We start from the raw sequence: 20,309 nt of genomic DNA, 5'->3' as shown, positions 1-20,309 counted from the left end.
TGATGGGGACAGTGTAGAGGGAGCTTTACTCTGTATCTAACCCCGTGCTGTACCTGTCCTGGGAGTGTTTGATGGGGGACAGTGTAGAGGGAGCTTTACTCTGTATCTAACCCTGTGCTGTACCTGTCGTGGGAGTGTTTGATGGGGGACAGTGTAGAGGGAGCTTTACTCTGTATCTAACCCCGTGCTGTACCTGTCCTGGGAGTGTTTGATGGGGGACAGTGTAGAGGGAGCTTTACTCTGTATCTAACCCCGTGCTGTACCTGTCCTGGGAGTGTTTGATAGGGACAGTGTAGAGGGAGCTTTACTCTGTATCTAACCCCGTGCTGTACCTGTCCTGGGAGTGTTTGATGGGGACAGTGTAGAGGGAGCTTTACTCTGTATCTAACCCCGTGCTGTACCTGTCCTGGGAGTGTTTGATGGGGGACAGTGTAGAGGGAGCTTTACTCTGTATCTAACCCTGTGCTGTACCTGTCGTGGGAGTGTTTGATGGGGGACAGTGTAGAGGGAGCTTTACTCTGTATCTAACCCCGTGCTGTACCTGTCCTGGGAGTGTTTGATGGGGGACAGTGTAGAGGGAGCTTTACTCTGTATCTAACCCCGTGCTGTACCTGTCCTGGGAGTGTTTGATAGGGACAGTGTAGAGGGAGCTTTACTCTGTATCTAACCCCGTGCTGTACCTGTCCTGGGAGTGTTTGATGGGGACAGTGTAGAGGGAGCTTTACTCTGTATCTAACCCTGTGCTGTACCTGTCCTGGGAGTGTTTGATGGGGGACAGTGTAGAGGGAGCTTTACTCTGTATCTAACCCCGTGCTGTACCTGTCCTGGGAGTGTTTGATGGGGGGACAGTGTAGAGGGAGCTTTACTCTGTATCTAACCCCGTGCTGTACCTGTCCTGGGAGTGTTTGATGGGGGACAGTGTAGAGGGAGCTTTACTCTGTATCTAACCCCGTGCTGTACCTGTCCTGGGAGTGTTTGATGGGGACAGTGTAGAGGGAGCTTTACTCTGTATCTAACCCTGTGCTGTATCTGTCCTGGGAGTGTTTGATGGGGGACAGTGTAGAGGGAGCTTTACTCTGTATCTAACCCCGTGCTGTACCTGTCCTGGGAGTGTTTGATGGGGGGGACAGTGTAGAGGGAGCTTTACTCTGTATCTAACCCCGTGCTGTACCTGTCCTGGGAGTGTTTGATGGGGGACAGTGTAGAGGGAGCTTTACTCTGTATCTAACCCCGTGCTGTACCTGTCCTGGGAGTGTTTGATGGGGACAGTGTAGAGGGAGCTTTACTCTGTATCTAACCCCGTGCTGTACCTGTCCTGGGAGTGTTTGATGGGGGACAGTGTAGAGGGAGCTTTACTCTGTATCTAACCCTGTGCTGTACCTGTCGTGGGAGTGTTTGATGGGGGACAGTGTAGAGGGAGCTTTACTCTGTATCTAACCCCGTGCTGTACCTGTCCTGGGAGTGTTTGATGGGGGACAGTGTAGAGGGAGCTTTACTCTGTATCTAACCCCGTGCTGTACCTGTCCTGGGAGTGTTTGATAGGGACAGTGTAGAGGGAGCTTTACTCTGTATCTAACCCCGTGCTGTACCTGTCCTGGGAGTGTTTGATGGGGACAGTGTAGAGGGAGCTTTACTCTGTATCTAACCCCGTGCTGTACCTGTCCTGGGAGTGTTTGATGGGGACAGTGTAGAGGGAGCTTTACTCTATCTAACCCCGTGCTGTACCTGTCCTGGGAGTGTTTGATGGGGGGACAGTGTAGAGGGAGCTTTACTCTGTATCTAACCCCGTGCTGTACCTGTCCTGGGAGTGTTTGATGGGGGGACAGTGTAGAGGGAGCTTTACTCTGTATCTAACCCCGTGCTGTACCTGTCCTGGGAGTGTTTGATGGGGGGGGACAGTGTAGAGGGAGCTTTACTCTGTATCTAACCCCGTGCTGTACCTGTCCTGGGAGTGTTTGATGGGGGACAGTGTAGAGGGAGCTTTACTCTGTATCTAACCCCGTGCTGTACCTGTCCTGGGAGTGTTTGATGGGGGACAGTGTAGAGGGAGCTTTACTCTGTATCTAACCCCGTGCTGTACCTGTCCTGGGAGTGTTTGATGGGGACAGTGTAGAGGGAGCTTTACTCTGTATCTAACCCCGTGCTGTACCTGTCCTGGGAGTGTTTGATGGGGACAGTGTAGAGGGAGCTTTACTCTGTATCTAACCCCGTGCTGTACCTGTCCTGGGAGTGTTTGATGGGGACAGTGTAGAGGGAGCTTTACTCTGTATCTAACCCCGTGCTGTACCTGTCCTGGGAGTGTTTGATGGGGACAGTGTAGAGGGAGCTTTACTCTGTATCTAACCCCGTGCTGTACCTGTCCTGGGAGTGTTTGATGGGGACAGTGTCGAGTGAACTTTGTATCTTCCCAGTCTGTGAAAGTGAAACACAGTACTGATTTAGGTGAACTGGGAAGGATGCCTGTGGATTAAGCTACGCCTACGCAGCAGACAGTATTACGACAGAGGGATAATTGAACCTGGTGACAGTACCTTGAGCAGGGGTGGGGCACGAACTAAGTGCTGAGGCAAGCGTAGTCCCATTTCCCTGCAAACATTAACAGTTGCCTGCGACTGAAAGCGAGTTCATGTCGCCACAAGGTGTGCTCCGATGTCAACGCCCTCCAGCATGGAGGTTTTTGTCCCTTTGAACAGGCCCTGAATCAGCGCTCGACCTCTGAAAACCAAAACTGGGAGAAGTGTAGGAGTTGGATGCGGCCTACTCCGCAGCGGCTAGGCCTTAGCTCCTGCAAAGGTTGCTGGGACTCACAGTCCATTGGATTTCTAAGCCCAGCAACCACCCCCCCCCTGCCCCCGATAGAATCTGTTTCCAAATGTACTTGGGAACGTCAGTCAGAGACGGGTAACAAGGAGTGCAGGAAGGGCCGCTCGGCAGCCATCTTGTGGACAAGCGCCCACAATCAAGTCAGGAAAATGGCGGTGGTTTCCATGTGCACAAATTATTGTGACTACTGTTGGCAGCGGGGGGTGGGGGACGTCGTGATCCACAGGCCTGGTACTCTCCCTTAGCCTCTGTATGATCATCATTTACGTGTCTGTCCTCTGAAAAACCTGTCCCAAGCCTATTCGACTGCCCGCAGTTCTGGTCGCTGTGACGACACCTTCCTCCACGTTTTCTGGCATTGTTCCAAAATTTAGAGAAAGCAATGAATTGTGTCAGAATGTCGAGCATACAACAAAAACACATCACAGGTGAAAAGGAGGCCATTCGGCCCATTGAGTCTGCACCGACAACAATCCCACCCCGGCCCTATCCCCGTAACCCCCCGGATTTAGCACTGTGCCACATGTTTTGCTTGACAAGGGGGCTGCTCATTGGCATGCAAGTTGAGCGAGAGGGGCAGCGAGGGGCTCAGAATGACGATCGAGCCATCCATCAGCTGCTGATGTGGGCGCCATCTTTGTTTTGTTGGCTGAAGCGTGGCCCCCGGTGACCTTTCACCCACCCCGCCATGCGTCATCCGTTCAACAGTGCCGCGAGAACAGGACAATCTCCCCCTCGACCTCCGCTGCTCCGAGGAGAACAAGCCCAGATTCTCCAACCTCACTTTGGAGCTAAAACCGACTCATCCCTGGAGCCGTGTTCTGGTAAATCTCCCTCTCAAGGACCCACCTCACATCCTTTCTAAAATATGGTGGTCAGAACTGGATACAATGCTGTAGTTGGGGCCTAACCAGATATGGATGGAATACTCGAGTTGAGGCCTAACCAGATATGGATGGAATACTCTAGTTGGAGCCTAACCAGATATGGATAGAATACTCTAGTTGAGGCCTAACCAGATATGGATGGAATACTCTAGTTGAGGCCTAACCAGATATGGATGGAATACTCTAGTTGAGGCCTAACCAGATATGGATGGAATACTCTAGTTGAGGCCTAACCAGATATGGATGGAATACTCTAGTTGAGGCCTAACCAGATATGGATGGAATACTCTAGTTGGAGCCTAACCAAAACTTGATAAAAGGTTCAGGCTTTTGCATTCAATGCCTCTATTTATAAGACCATAAGATACAGGAGCAGAATGAGGCCACTCGGCCCGTGATTCTGTCCCATCATTCGAACGTGGCTGATAAGTTTCTCATTCCCACTCTCCTGCCTTTTCCCTGTAACTTTTGACCCCCTTACCAATCAAGAACCGACCTATCTCTGTATTAAATACACTCAGTGACCCGGCCTCCTCTGTGGCCATGAATTCCACAGATTCCCCAAACCCTCTGGCTGAACAAATTCCTCCTCATCTCGGTTCTAAAGGGTTGACCCTTTACTCTGAGGCTGTGCCCCTCGGATCCGAGTCTCTCTGGCTAATGGAAACATCTTCCCCACGTCCACTCTATCCAGGCTTTTCAGTATTAATGTAAGCCAGGGTCAGTTTACGTTAACACCGCAATGAAGTTACTATGCAAATCCCCTAGTCGCCACATTCCTGTTACACTGAGGGACAATTTAGCACCGAACCCACACGTCTTTCAGACTGTGGGAGGAACCTGGAGGAAACCCACGCAGACATGGGGAGAATGTGCAAACTCCACACAGACGGTGACCCAAGCTGGGAATCGAACCCGGCTCCCTGGTGCTGTGAGGCAGCAGTGTGTGAACCACTGCACCACCGTGTCGCCCTAAAGTGTACTTCCCTGACCAGGAATCGATCACACACCACTGTGGTGGAAGTCCAAATCCTAACCACGAGATCAGCAGGAAATGGCGTGACCAGGCCCAGGACGGGCTCTGGGGTGTGTGTGTATGTGTGTCTGTGTGAGTGAGACGCAGGGGGTGGGTGTGAATAGGCTAAGAGCAATAATTGTCCCCCTCAGGGCCTGCTGATACCCATTGATGTGCAGGTTAGGTGGATTGGCCATGCTAAATTGCCCCTTAGTGTCCAAAGATGTGCAGGTTAGGGGGATTGGCCATGCTAAATTGTCCCTTAGTGTCCAAAGATGTGCAGGTTAGGTGGATTAGCCATGCTAAATTGCCCCTTAGTGTCCAAAGATGTGTAGGTTAGGTGGATTGGCCATGCTAAATTGCCCCTTAGTGTCCAAAGATGTGTAGGTTAGGTGGATTGGCCATGCTAAATTGTCCCTTAGTGTCCAAAGATGTGCAGGTTAGGTGGATTGGCCATGCTAAATTGTCCCTTAGTGTCCAGAGATGTGTAGGTTAGGTGGATTGGCCATGCTAAATTGTCCCTTAGTGTCCAAAGATGTGTAGGTTAGGTGGATTGGCCATGCTAAATTGCCCCTTAGTGTCCAAAGATGTGTAGGTTAGGTGGATTGGCCATGCTAAATTGTCCCTTAGTGTCCCAAAGATGTGCAGGTTGGGTGGATTGGCCATGCTAAATTGTCCCTTAGTGTCCCAAGATGTGTAGGTTAGGTGGATTGGCCATGCTAAATTGTCCCTTAGTGTCCCAAGATGTGTAGGTTAGGTGGATTGGCCATGCTAAATTGTCCCTTAGTGTCCAAAGATGTGCAGGTTGGGTGGATTGGCCATGCTAAATTGTCCCTTAGTGTCCAAAGATGTGTAGGTTAGGTGGATTGGCCATGCTAAATTGTCCCTTAGTGTCCCAAGATGTGTAGGTTAGGTGGATTGGCCATGCTAAATTGTCCCTTAGTGTCCCAAGATGTGTAGGTTACGTGGATTGGCCATGCTAAATTGTCCCTTAGTGTCCAAAGATGTGCAGGTTGGGTGGATTGGCCGTGCTAAATTGCCCCTTAGTGTTAGGGGGATTATCGGGTTAAATACACGGGGATAGGGCCTGGGTGGGATTGTAGTCAGTGCAGGCTCGATGGGCTGAATGGCCTCCTCCTGTACTGTGGGGATTGTTGTCACCTGCGTCCTACTATTGGCCAAGCCTTGCAGCCAATCCTCTCACTATCCCAAGTGTGTACTGCTGATTTTTGAAATATTTTGTTGCTAACTTCTGTCTTGTCTCTCTCTGTTCTTCCAGCCATCTACAATTATGATGCCTCTCAGGAACCAGAGCTCTCTCTGCAAGTGGGAGATACAGTCTACATCCTGGAAATGCTTGAAGGTTGGTCTCTTGTTTATATTCCCCGCTCCCCGGCATCGCTCTCGGAGCTGAGCAGTCTGGGTACTGTTAGCATTGGAGTGGGGGTTGTCCTCGCTCGCTATTGGCTCCCCGCCGGGCTGAGATTGGCCAACTCTCCCTTCCCTCCCCATGTCAACCCCAATGGCACCAGCCTACAAGGGGATCGGATACCCGTGTCCCACTCAGAACAGCAAACAACACCCTCGTCTGTAGAAAACATGGAAACTAGAAGCAGGAGGCGGCCATTCGGCCCTTCCAGCCTGCCCCGCCATTCATTCTGATCATAGCTGTTCATCAAATTCAATATCCTGTTCCTGCCTTCCCCCCCATATCCCTTGGTCCCTTGAGCCCCAAGAGCCAAATCTAATTTCTCCTGAAATCACACAATGTTTTGGCCTCAACTACTGTCTGTGGGAGTGAATTCCACACATTCACCACCCTCTGGGTGAAGACATTTCTCCCCACCTCAGTTCTAAAAGGATTACCCCTTCTCCTCATTGAACCTGGCCAATCCCCCGAACCAGCACGTCTTTGGCCTGTGGGAGGAAACCGGAGCTCCTCGAGGAAACCCACGCAGACATGGGCAGAATGTGCAGACTCCATGCAGACCCCCTAATCACTCACTCTCTCTCACTCACACACACACACACACACACACACACACTCTCATATCCACACTCACACACACACAACTTACTCACGCACACACACACACACATTCTCACTCTCTCACGCACACGCTCACGCACACTCTCACGCTCACGCACACTCTCACGCTCACTCTCACACACATATATTCACACACATACACACACTCACACACTTACAAACACATTCACACACTCACAAACACTCTCACACTCACACTGTCACTCACACACTCACAAACACTCACACATACACACACACACTCTCACACTCACACACACTCTCACACTCACAAACACATTCACACACTCACACTCACACTGTCACACTCACACACACTCTCGCACTCACACACACTCTCACACACAGATTCACACACTCACAAACACTCACATATACACACACACACTCTCACACTCACAAACACATTCACACACTCACACTCACACACACTCTCACACACACACACACTCACAAACACTCACATATACACACACTCTCACACACACTCTCACACACACTCTCACACACACTCTCACACTCACAAACACATTCACATACTCACACACACTCTCACACTCACACATACTCTCACACACAGATTCACACACTCACAAACACTCACATATACACACACACTCTCACACTCACACACTCTCACACTCACACACACTCTCACACTCACACACACACTCACACACAGATTCACACACTCACAAACACTCACATATACACTCTCACACTGACACACACACACACACTCTCACACACAGATTCACACACTCACAAACACTCACATATACACACACACTCTCACACTCACACAGATTCACACACATTCACACACTCACAAACACTGTCTCTCACACACACACACACACACACACACACACTCACACACAGATTCACACACACACAAACACTCACTTATACACACACACTCTCACACTCACAGATTCACACACTCACAAACACTCACATATACACTCTCACACTCACACACACACACACACACACTCTCACACACAGATTCACACACTCACAAACACTCTCTCTCACACACACACACACACACACACACACTCTCACACACAGATTCACACACTCACAAACACTCACATATACACACACACTCTCTCACTCACACAGATTCACACACATTCACACACTCACAAACACTGTCTCTCACACACACACACACACACTCACACACAGATTCACACACACACAAACACTCACTTATACACACACACTCTCACACTCACAGATTCACACACTCACAAACACTCACATATACACTCTCACACTCACACACACACACACACACACTCTCACACACAGATTCACACACTCACAAACACTCTCTCTCACACACACACACACACACACACACACTCTCACACACAGATTTACACACTCACAAACACTCACATATACACACACACTCTCTCACTCACACAGATTCACACACATTCACACACTCACAAACACTCACATATACACTCTCACACTGACACACTCACACAGATTCACACACATTCACACACTCACACACACTCTCTCTCTCACACACACACACAAAATCTTTTCAATGAAGAATCCTTTCCTTCTGTGGAGACCTGACACCACAGCAACAGCTTAAATCCTGATTTGAAGGGGATGAGGGAACATTCCTGGTGCTTCCCCTCAGCCGGGGCACCTCCCTCCTTCCCGAGGGAGTGATCGCAGTCGAGGGGGCCCCTTCTAGCATGAGGTCATCATGACAGCTGTGTTTCTGCTAATCCTTAGCGTGTGGCCAGACTGGAGCCTCGGAGTTTAACCCTTTCACTGCTGGATATCATCCCCCACCCCCCAGAACATGTTAGAATCAGAGAACCACACAGTGCATTCAGCCCAATGAGTCTGCACTGACTGTCCGATAGAGCTCCTTACCCAGACTTAACCTTGTAACGCCATGTATTACCCTACTAACCCTTCTGACCTACACATCTTTGGACACTAAGGGGCAACTTAGCATGGCCAATCCACCCTAACCTACACAGCTTTGGACACTAAGGGACAATTTAGCATGGCCAATCCACCTAACCCGCACATCTTTGGACACTAAGGGACAATTTAGCATGGCCAATCCACCTAACCTGCACATCTTTGGACACTAAGGGACAATTTAGCATGGCCAATCCACCTAACCTGCACATCTTTGGACACTAAGGAGCAATTTAGCATGGCCAATCCCCCTAACCTGCACATCTTTGGACACTAACCTGGACACCTTTTAACCCCTGGTACCTCCTCGGGTATGGAGGATGGTTGAATGGGGCCTAGTGCCCAATATCACGTGATATTGGGAATATCTCAAGGCTCGGCCTTTCTTAGCTTAGGTATATTATAGAATCATGGAGCAGTATAGCACAGAAACAGGCCCTTCGGCCCATACTGACCCTGATGTCCTCCCAGTTAGTTCCAATTGCCCGTGTTTGGCCCACATCCCTCTCATCCTTTCCCATCTATTTAGTTGTCCAAATAGTTTTGAAATTATGTTCTGTAACCTGCCTCAACCACTTTTTCTGGCAGCTCATTGCATTTTCACACCACCCTGAGTCTCCTTTCCCCTCTCACCTTTAACCTACACCCACTGCTGCCTCACAGCACCAGGCACCCGGGTTCGATTCCCAGCCTTGTCTGTGCGGAGTCTGCGTGTGTGCGACCTCCATTGAGAGACAGCACCTGAGGCAAATAAATTCTGGTTGTGTTGAGCCAACATTGACTGGGGATGGCGATGGAGAAATGGAGAGGGTCGATATGGGTGCTGCAGTCGATGTGATATACCTAGACTTCCATGAGGTGCTGGACAAAGTGCTACATGATAGGCTGGCGAGGAAAAATTGGGATGAAAGGCGGCAATCGCAAACTGGCCAAAAGACAGTGAACAAAGAGTGTTCGGGGAATGTAATTGTTCAAGGTTAAGCAATCTGTTTCGATATCTCATTGACTTGGATTGAGATGTCCATTTCCCTGTTGAGTGGGACAGACCGCTGTTAAGAGCAGAAGGCTGATGGCCATCAGACACACCACTGGACCCCTCTCCTGAGTGCAGAGGCAACCAGGAGGGGTGCAGCCCGACACTGCGCCCAACCCTAACTCCCAGAAAGTTGCGCGGAACGATTTCTCCCACGTTGGAAGACGGGTATGCAGTAACATTGATCTGTTTTTCCGCACAGGTTGGTACCGGGGTTACAGTCTTCGGGACAAATCCAAGAAGGTACAGCGCTTTTTATATTCATTGTGATGCCAGTCTAACAGACTTCCCAGTGAGAAGGCCACTCTGCCCAAGCCTCTGTAATTGTAGCATGAACCCAATATTTTGTTTTGTGAATGTCCAGTTGGTTTGTGGCCTTGGAGAGTGACCGCATCGTAGAATCCGGACAGGAGGCCATTCGGCCCATCGAGTCTGTCCAAAGAACAAAGAAAATGACAGCACAGGAACAGGCCCTTCGGCCCTCCAAGCCTGTGCCGACCCTGCTGCCCGACTGAACTAAAACCCCCAACCCTTCCAGGGCCCATATCCCTCTATTCCCATCCTATTCATGTATTTGTCAAGGTGCCCCTTCAAACTCACTATCGTATCCTCTTCCACTACCTCTCCCCGGCAGTGAGTTCCAGGCACCCTCCACCCTCTGTGTAAAAAACCTGCCTTGTACATCTCCTTTAAACCTTGTCCCTCACACCTTAAACCTGTGTCCCCTAGTAATTGACTCTTCTACCCTGGGATAAAGCTTCTGACTATCCACTCTGTCCCTCATCATCTTATACAGCAACAAAAATAAGACACCAGGTTCTATCCCCGTAACCCCACATACTTAGCCTGCTAATCCCCCTGACATTAGGGTCAATTTAGCCTGGCCAATCCCCCTAACACCAACATCCTTGGACTGCGGGAGGAAACCAGAGCACCCAGAGGAAACCCACACGGAGAATATGGTGACCCGAGCCGGGAATCGAACCCAGGTCCCTGGCACTGAGGGAGCAGGGCTAACCCACTGTGCCTGACTGGCTGAGGGAGCAGGGCTAACCCACTGTGCCTGACTGGCTGAGGGAGCAGGGCTAACCCACCGTGCCTGACTGGCTGAGGGAGCAGGGCTAACCCACTGTGCCTGACTGGCTGAGGGAGCAGGGCTAACCCACTGTGCCTGACTGGCTGAGGGAGCAGGGCTAACCCACTGTGCCTGACTGGCTGAGGGAGCAGGGCTAACCCACTGTGCCTGACTGGCTGAGGGAGCAGGGCTAACCCACCGTGCCTGACTGGCTGAGGGAGCAGGGCTAACCCACTGTGCCTGACTGGCACTGAGGGAGCAGGGCTAACCCACTGTGCCTGACTGGCTGAGGGAGCAGGGCTAACCCACTGTGCCTGACTGGCTGAGGGAGCAGGGCTAACCCACTGTGCCTGACTGGCTGAGGGAGCAGGGCTAACCCACTGTGCCTGACTGGCTGAGGGAGCAGGGCTAACCCACTGTGCCTGACTGGCTGAGGGAGCAGGGCTAACCCACTGTGCCTGACTGGCTGAGGGAGCAGGGCTAACCCACTGTGCCTGACTGGCTGAGGGAGCAGGGCTAACCCACTGTGCCTGACTGGCACTGAGGGAGCAGGGCTAACCCACTGTGCCTGACTGGCTGAGGGAGCAGGGCTAACCCACTGTGCCTGACTGGCTGAGGGAGCAGGGCTAACCCACCGTGCCTGACTGGCTGAGGGAGCAGGGCTAACCCACTGTGCCTGACTGGCTGAGGGAGCAGGGCTAACCCACTGTGCCTGACTGGCTGAGGGAGCAGGGCTAACCCACTGTGCCTGACTGGCTGAGGGAGCAGGGCTAACCCACTGTGCCTGACTGGCTGAGGGAGCAGGGCTAACCCACCGTGTCTGACTGGCTGAGGGAGCAGGGCTAACCCACTGTGCCTGACTGGCTGAGGGAGCAGGGCTAACCCACTGTGCCTGACTGGCACTGAGGGAGCAGGGCTAACCCACTGTGCCTGACTGGCTGAGGGAGCAGGGCTAACCCACTGTGCCTGACTGGCTGAGGGAGCAGGGCTAACCCACTGTGCCTGACTGGCTGAGGGAGCAGGGCTAACCCACCGTGCCTGACTGGCTGAGGGAGCAGGGCTAACCCACTGTGCCTGACTGGCTGAGGGAGCAGGGCTAACCCACTGTGCCTGACTGGCTAGGGAGCAGGGCTAACCCACTGTGCCTGACTGGCTGAGGGAGCAGGGCTAACCCACTGTGCCTGACTGGCTGAGGGAGCAGGGCTAACCCACTGTGCCTGACTGGCACTGAGGGAGCAGGGCTAACCCACTGTGCCTGACTGGCACTGAGGGAGCAGGGCTAACCCACTGTGCCTGACTGGCTGAGGGAGCAGGGCTAACCCACTGTGCCTGACTGGCTGAGGGAGCAGGGCTAACCCACCGTGCCTGACTGACCGAGGGAGCAGGGCTAACCCACCGTGCCTGACTGGCTGAGGGAGCAGGGCTAACCCACTGTGCCTGACTGGCTGAGGGAGCAGGGCTAACCCACTGTGCCTGACTGGCTGAGGGAGCAGGGCTAACCCACCGTGCCTGACTGGCTGAGGGAGCAGGGCTAACCCACCGTGCCTGACTGGCACTGAGGGAGCAGGGCTAACCCACTGTGCCTGACTGGCACTGAGGGAGCAGGGCTAACCCACTGTGCCTGACTGGCTGAGGGAGCAGGGCTAACCCACTGTGCCTGACTGGCTGAGGGAGCAGGGCTAACCCACTGTGCCTGACTGGCTGAGGGAGCAGGGCTAACCCACCGTGCCTGACTGGCTGAGGGAGCAGGGCTAACCCACCGTGCCTGACTGGCTGAGGGAGCAGGGCTAACCCACTGTGCCTGACTGGCTGAGGGAGCAGGGCTAACCCACTGTGCCTGACTGGCTGAGGGAGCAGGGCTAACCCACTGTGCCTGACTGGCTGAGGGAGCAGGGCTAACCCACTGTGCCTGACTGGCTGAGGGAGCAGGGCTAAACCACCGTGTCTGACTGGCTGAGGGAGCAGGGCTAACCCACTGTGCCTGACTGGCTGAGGGAGCAGGGCTAACCCACTGTGCCTGACTGGCACTGAGGGAGCAGGGCTAACCCACTGTGCCTGACTGGCTGAGGGAGCAGGGCTAACCCACCGTGCCTGACTGGCTGAGGGAGCAGGGCTAACCCACTGTGCCTGACTGGCTGAGGGAGCAGGGCTAACCCACTGTGCCTGACTGGCTGAGGGAGCAGGGCTAACCCACTGTGCCTGACTGGCTGAGGGAGCAGGGCTAACCCACTGTGCCTGACTGGCTGAGGGAGCAGGGCTAACCCACTGTGCCTGACTGGCACTGAGGGAGCAGGGCTAACCCACTGTACCTGACTGGCTGAGGGAGCAGGGCTAACCCACTGTGCCTGACTGGCACTGAGGGAGCAGGGCTAACCCACTGTGCCTGACTGGCTGAGGGAGCAGGGCTAACCCACCGTGCCTGACTGGCACTGAGGGAGCAGGGCTAACCCACTGTGCCTGACTGGCTGAGGGAGCAGGGCTAACCCACTGTGCCTGACTGGCTGAGGGAGCAGGGCTAACCCACTGTGCCTGACTGGCTGAGGGAGCAGGGCTAACCCACTGTGCCTGACTGGCTGAGGGAGCAGGGCTAACCCACTGTGCCTGACTGGCTGAGGGAGCAGGGCTAACCCACTGTGCCTGACTGGCACTGAGGGAGCAGGGCGAACCCACTGTGCCTGACTGGCTGAGGGAGCAGGGCTAACCCACTGTGCCTGACTGGCTGAGGGAGCAGGGCTAACCCACTGTGCCACTGTGCCTGACTGGCTGAGGGAGCAGGGCTAACCCACTGTGCCTGACTGGCTGAGGGAGCAGGGCTAACCCACTGTGCCTGACTGGCTGAGGGAGCAGGGCTAACCCACTGTGCCTGACTGGCACTGAGGGAGCAGGGCTAACCCACTGTGCCTGACTGGCTGAGGGAGCAGGGCTAACCCACTGTGCCTGACTGGCTGAGGGAGCAGGGCTAACCCACTGTGCCTGACTGGCTGAGGGAGCAGGGCTAACCCACTGTGCCTGACTGGCTGAGGGAGCAGGGCTAACCCACTGTGCCTGACTGGCTGAGGGAGCAGGGCTAACCCACTGTGCCTGACTGGCTGAGGGAGCAGGGCTAACCCACCGTGCCTGACTGGCACTGAGGGAGCAGGGCTAACCCACTGTGCCTGACTGGCTGAGGGAGCAGGGCTAACCCACTGTGCCTGACTGGCTGAGGGAGCAGGGCTAACCCACTGTGCCTGACTGGCTGAGGGAGCAGGGCTAACCCACTGTGCCTGACTGGCTGAGGGAGCAGGGCTAACCCACTGTGCCTGACTGGCTGAGGGAGCAGGGCTAACCCACTGTGCCTGACTGGCACTGAGGGAGCAGGGCGAACCCACTGTGCCTGACTGGCTGAGGGAGCAGGGCTAACCCACTGTGCCTGACTGGCTGAGGGAGCAGGGCTAACCCACTGTGCCACTGTGCCTGACTGGCTGAGGGAGCAGGGCTAACCCACTGTGCCTGACTGGCTGAGGGAGCAGGGCTAACCCACTGTGCCTGACTGGCTGAGGGAGCAGGGCTAACCCACTGTGCCTGACTGGCACTGAGGGAGCAGGGCTAACCCACTGTGCCTGACTGGCTGAGGGAGCAGGGCTAAAGGGCTAACCCACTGTGCCTGACTGAGCTGAGGGAGCAGGGCTAACCCACTGTGCCTGACTGGCTGAGGGAGCAGGGCTAACCCACTGTGCCTGACTGGCTGAGGGAGCAGGGCTAACCCACTGTGCCTGACTGGCTGAGGGAGCAGGGCTAACCCACTGTGCCTGACTGGCACTGAGGGAGCAGGGCTAACCCACCGTGCCTGACTGGCTGAGGGAGCAGGGCTAACCCACTGTGCCTGACTGGCTGAGGGAGCAGGGCTAACCCACTGTGCCTGACTGGCTGAGGGAGCAGGGCTAACCCACTGTGCCTGACTGGCTGAGGGAGCAGGGCTAACCCACTGTGCCTGACTGGCTGAGGGAGCAGGGCTAACCCACTGTGCCCCCCGTGCCTGACTGGCTGAGGGAGCAGGGCTAACCCACTGTGCCACCGTGCTGACTGGCTGAGGGAGCAGGGCTAACCCACTGTGCCTGACTGGCTGAGGGAGCAGGGCTAACCCCACTGTGCCTGACTGGCTGAGGGAGCAGGGCTAACCCACTGTGCCTGACTGGCTGAGGGAGCAGGGCTAACCCACTGTGCCTGACTGGCTGAGGGAGCAGGGCTAACCCACTGTGCCACCGTGCCTGACTGGCTGAGGGAGCAGGGCTAACCCACTGTGCCACCGTGCCTGACTGGCTGAGGGAGCAGGGCTAACCCACCGTGTCTGACTGGCTGAGGGAGCAGGGCTAACCCACTGTGCCTGACTGGCTGAGGGAGCAGGGCTAACCCACTGTGCCTGACTGGCTGAGGGAGCAGGGCTAACCCACTGTGCCACCGTGCCTGACTGGCTGAGGGAGCAGGGCTAACCCACTGTGCCTGACTGGCTGAGGGAGCAGGGCTAACCCACTGTGCCTGACTGGCTGAGGGAGCAGGGCTAACCCACTGTGCCTGACTGGCTGAGGGAGCAGGGCTAACCCACCGTGCCTGACTGGCTGAGGGAGCAGGGCTAACCCACTGTGCCTGACTGGCTGAGGGAGCAGGGCTAACCCACTGTGCCTGACTGGCTGAGGGAGCAGGGCTAACCCACTGTGCCTGACTGGCTGAGGGAGCAGGGCTAACCCACTGTGCCTGACTGGCTGAGGGAGCAGGGCTAACCCACTGTGCCTGACTGGCTGAGGGAGCAGGGCTAACCCACTGTGCCTGACTGGCTGAGGGAGCAGGGCTAACCCACTGTGCCTGACTGGCTGAGGGAGCAGGGCTAACCCACTGTGCCTGACTGGCTGAGGGAGCAGGGCTAACCCACTGTGCCTGACTGGCTGAGGGAGCAGGGCTAACCCACTGTGCCACTGTGCCTGACTGGCTGAGGGAGCAGGGCTAACCCACTGTGCCTGACTGGCACTGAGGGAGCAGGGCTAACCCACTGTGTCTGACTGGCTGAGGGAGCAGGGCTAACCCACTGTGCCTGACTGGCTGAGGGAGCAGGGCTAACCCACTGTGCCTGACTGGCTGAGGGAGCAGGGCTAACCCACTGTGCCTGACTGGCTGAGGGAGCAGGGCTAACCCACTGTGCCTGACTGGCTGAGGGAGCAGGGCTAACCCACTGTGCCTGACTGGCTGAGGGAGCAGGGCTAACCCACTGTGCCACTGTGCCTGACTGGCTGAGGGAGCAGGGCTAACCCACTGTGCCTGACTGGCACTGAGGGAGCAGGGCTAACCCACTGTGCCTGACTGGCTGAGGGAGCAGGGCTAACCCACTGTGCCTGACTGGCTGAGGGAGCAGGGCTAACCCACTGTGCCTGACTGGCTGAGGGAGCAGGGCTAACCCACTGTGCCTGACTGGCTGAGGGAGCAGGGCTAACCCACTGTGCCTGACTGGCTGAGGGAGCAGGGCTAACCCACTGTGCCTGACTGGCTGAGGGAGCAGGGCTAACCCTCCACTGTGCCTGACTGGCTGAGGGAGCAGGGCTAACCCACTGTGCCTGACTGGCTGAGGGAGCAGGGCTAACCCACCGTGCCTGACTGGCTGAGGGAGCAGGGCTAACCCACTGTGCCTGACTGGCTGAGGGAGCAGGGCTAACCCACCGTGCCTGACTGGCTGAGGGAGCAGGGCTAACCCACTGTGCCTGACTGGCTGAGGGAGCAGGGCTAACCCACTGTGCCTGACTGGCTGAGGGAGCAGGGCTAACCCACTGTGCCTGACTGGCTGAGGGAGCAGGGCTAACCCACCGTGCCTGACTGGCTGAGGGAGCAGGGCTAACCCACTGTGCCTGACTGGCTGAGGGAGCAGGGCTAACCCACTGTGCACCGTGCCTGACTGGCTGAGGGAGCAGGGCTAACCCACTGTGCCTGACTGGCTGAGGGAGCAGGGCTAACCCACTGTGCCTGACTGGCACTGAGGGAGCAGGGCTAACCCACTGTGCCTGACTGGCTGAGGGAGCAGGGCTAACCCACTGTGCCTGACTGGCTGAGGGAGCAGGGCTAACCCACCGTGCCTGACTGGCACTGAGGGAGCAGGGCTAACCCACCGTGCCTGACTGGCTGAGGGAGCAGGGCTAACCCACTGTGCCTGACTGGCTGAGGGAGCAGGGCTAACCCACTGTGCCTGACTGGCTGAGGGAGCAGGGCTAACCCATCGTGCCTGACTGGCTGAGGGAGCAGGGCTAACCCACTGTGCCTGACTGGCACTGAGGGAGCAGGGCTAACCCACTGTGCCACCGTGCCTGACTGGCTGAGGGAGCAGGGCTAACCCACTGTGCCTGACTGGCTGAGGGAGCAGGGCTAACCCACTGTGCCACCGTGCCTGACTGGCACTGAGGGAGCAGGGCTAACCCACCGTGTCTGACTGGCTGAGGGAGCAGGGCTAACCCACTGTGCCTGACTGGCACTGAGGGAGCAGGGCTAACCCACTGTGCCTGACTGGCTGAGGGAGCAGGGCTAACCCACTGTGCCTGACTGGCTGAGGGAGCAGGGCTAACCCACTGTGCCTGACTGGCTGAGGGAGCAGGGCTAACCCACTGTGCCTGACTGGCTGAGGGAGCAGGGCTAACCCACCGTGGCTGACTGGCTGAGGGAGCAGGGCTAACCCACTGTGCCTGACTGGCTGAGGGAGCAGGGCTAACCCACCGTGCCTGACTGGCTGAGGGAGCAGGGCCAACCCACTGTGCCTGACTGGCACTGAGGGAGCAGGGCTAACCCACTGTGCCTGACTGGCTGAGGGAGCAGGGCTAACCCACCGTGCCTGACTGGCTGAGGGAGCAGGGCTAACCCACTGTGCCTGACTGGCTGAGGGAGCAGGGCTAACCCACTGTGCCTGACTGGCTGAGGGAGCAGGGCTAACCCACTGTGCCTGACTGGCTGAGGGAGCAGGGCTAACCCACTGTGCCTGACTGGCTGAGGGAGCAGGGCTAACCCACTGTGCCTGACTGGCTGAGGGAGCAGGGCTAACCCACTGTGCCTGACTGGCTGAGGGAGCAGGGCTAACCCACTGTGCCTGACTGGCTGAGGGAGCAGGGCTAACCCACCGTGCCTGACTGGCTGAGGGAGCAGGGCTAACCCACTGTGCCTGACTGGCTGAGGGAGCAGGGCTAACCCACTGTGCCTGACTGGCTGAGGGAGCAGGGCTAACCCACCGTGCCTGACTGGCTGAGGGAGCAGGGCTAACCCACTGTGCCTGACTGGCTGAGGGAGCAGGGCTAACCCACTGTGCCTGACTGGCTGAGGGAGCAGGGCTAACCCACTGTGCCTGACTGGCTGAGGGAGCAGGGCTAACCCACTGTGCCTGACTGGCTGAGGGAGCAGGGCTAACCCACTGTGCCTGACTGGCACTGAGGGAGCAGGGCTAACCCACTGTACCTGACTGGCTGAGGGAGCAGGGCTAACCCACTGTGCCTGACTGGCACTGAGGGAGCAGGGCTAACCCACTGTGCCTGACTGGCTGAGGGAGCAGGGCTAACCCACCGTGCCTGACTGGCACTGAGGGAGCAGGGCTAACCCACTGTGCCTGACTGGCTGAGGGAGCAGGGCTAACCCACTGTGCCTGACTGGCTGAGGGAGCAGGGCTAACCCACTGTGCCTGACTGGCTGAGGGAGCAGGGCTAACCCACTGTGCCTGACTGGCTGAGGGAGCAGGGCTAACCCACTGTGCCTGACTGGCTGAGGGAGCAGGGCTAACCCACTGTGCCTGACTGGCACTGAGGGAGCAGGGCGAACCCACTGTGCCTGACTGGCTGAGGGAGCAGGGCTAACCCACTGTGCCTGACTGGCTGAGGGAGCAGGGCTAACCCACTGTGCCACTGTGCCTGACTGGCTGAGGGAGCAGGGCTAACCCACTGTGCCTGACTGGCTGAGGGAGCAGGGCTAACCCACTGTGCCTGACTGGCTGAGGGAGCAGGGCTAACCCACTGTGCCTGACTGGCACTGAGGGAGCAGGGCTAACCCACTGTGCCTGACTGGCTGAGGGAGCAGGGCTAACCCACTGTGCCTGACTGGCTGAGGGAGCAGGGCTAACCCACTGTGCCTGACTGGCTGAGGGAGCAGGGCTAACCCACTGTGCCTGACTGGCTGAGGGAGCAGGGCTAACCCACTGTGCCTGACTGGCTGAGGGAGCAGGGCTAACCCACTGTGCCTGACTGGCTGAGGGAGCAGGGCTAACCCACCGTGCCTGACTGGCACTGAGGGAGCAGGGCTAACCCACTGTGCCTGACTGGCTGAGGGAGCAGGGCTAACCCACTGTGCCTGACTGGCTGAGGGAGCAGGGCTAACCCACTGTGCCTGACTGGCTGAGGGAGCAGGGCTAACCCACTGTGCCTGACTGGCTGAGGGAGCAGGGCTAACCCACTGTGCCTGACTGGCTGAGGGAGCAGGGCTAACCCACTGTGCCTGACTGGCACTGAGGGAGCAGGGCGAACCCACTGTGCCTGACTGGCTGAGGGAGCAGGGCTAACCCACTGTGCCTGACTGGCTGAGGGAGCAGGGCTAACCCACTGTGCCACTGTGCCTGACTGGCTGAGGGAGCAGGGCTAACCCACTGTGCCTGACTGGCTGAGGGAGCAGGGCTAACCCACTGTGCCTGACTGGCTGAGGGAGCAGGGCTAACCCACTGTGCCTGACTGGCACTGAGGGAGCAGGGCTAACCCACTGTGCCTGACTGGCTGAGGGAGCAGGGCTAACCCACTGTGCCTGACTGGCTGAGGGAGCAGGGCTAACCCACTGTGCCTGACTGGCTGAGGGAGCAGGGCTAACCCACTGTGCCTGACTGGCTGAGGGAGCAGGGCTAACCCACTGTGCCTGACTGGCTGAGGGAGCAGGGCTAACCCACTGTGCCTGACTGGCACTGAGGGAGCAGGGCTAACCCACCGTGCCTGACTGGCTGAGGGAGCAGGGCTAACCCACTGTGCCTGACTGGCTGAGGGAGCAGGGCTAACCCACTGTGCCTGACTGGCTGAGGGAGCAGGGCTAACCCACTGTGCCTGACTGGCTGAGGGAGCAGGGCTAACCCACTGTGCCTGACTGGCTGAGGGAGCAGGGCTAACCCACTGTGCCACCGTGCCTGACTGGCTGAGGGAGCAGGGCTAACCCACTGTGCCACCGTGCCTGACTGGCTGAGGGAGCAGGGCTAACCCACTGTGCCTGACTGGCTGAGGGAGCAGGGCTAACCCACTGTGCCACCGTGCCTGACTGGCTGAGGGAGCAGGGCTAACCCACTGTGCCTGACTGGCTGAGGGAGCAGGGCTAACCCACTGTGCCTGACTGGCTGAGGGAGCAGGGCTAACCCACTGTGCCACCGTGCCTGACTGGCTGAGGGAGCAGGGCTAACCCACTGTGCCACCGTGCCTGACTGGCTGAGGGAGCAGGGCTAA

At 56.7% G+C, this 20,309-nt stretch overlaps 1 protein-coding gene across 3 annotated transcripts in view; it reads left to right on the top strand.

Moving 5' to 3' along the window:
* The window catches only part of dock5 (dedicator of cytokinesis 5), a 150,382-nt gene that overhangs the window by 30,795 nt on the left and 99,278 nt on the right, over positions 1 to 20,309 (top strand). For all 3 annotated transcript variants that reach the window (XR_013889829.1, XM_080217153.1, XM_080217152.1), the window contains 2 exons: positions 6,005 to 6,088; positions 9,976 to 10,016. Coding sequence is in view for 2 of the 3 variants with exons in the window: in XM_080217153.1 (XP_080073279.1) it covers positions 6,005 to 6,088; positions 9,976 to 10,016 (125 nt within the window). In the remaining variant the exon portion in view is untranslated. The remainder of the gene's footprint in view (positions 1 to 6,004; positions 6,089 to 9,975; positions 10,017 to 20,309) is intronic.

Source organism: Carcharhinus amblyrhynchos, chromosome 34 (assembly GCF_965287045.1).
Source record: "Carcharhinus amblyrhynchos chromosome 34, sCarAmb.v2.hapA, whole genome shotgun sequence".
Lineage (NCBI taxonomy): Eukaryota > Metazoa > Chordata > Chondrichthyes > Carcharhiniformes > Carcharhinidae > Carcharhinus > Carcharhinus amblyrhynchos.
Note: the sequence above shows the minus strand (reverse complement) of the source record. Positions and strands in the feature narration are given on the sequence as shown.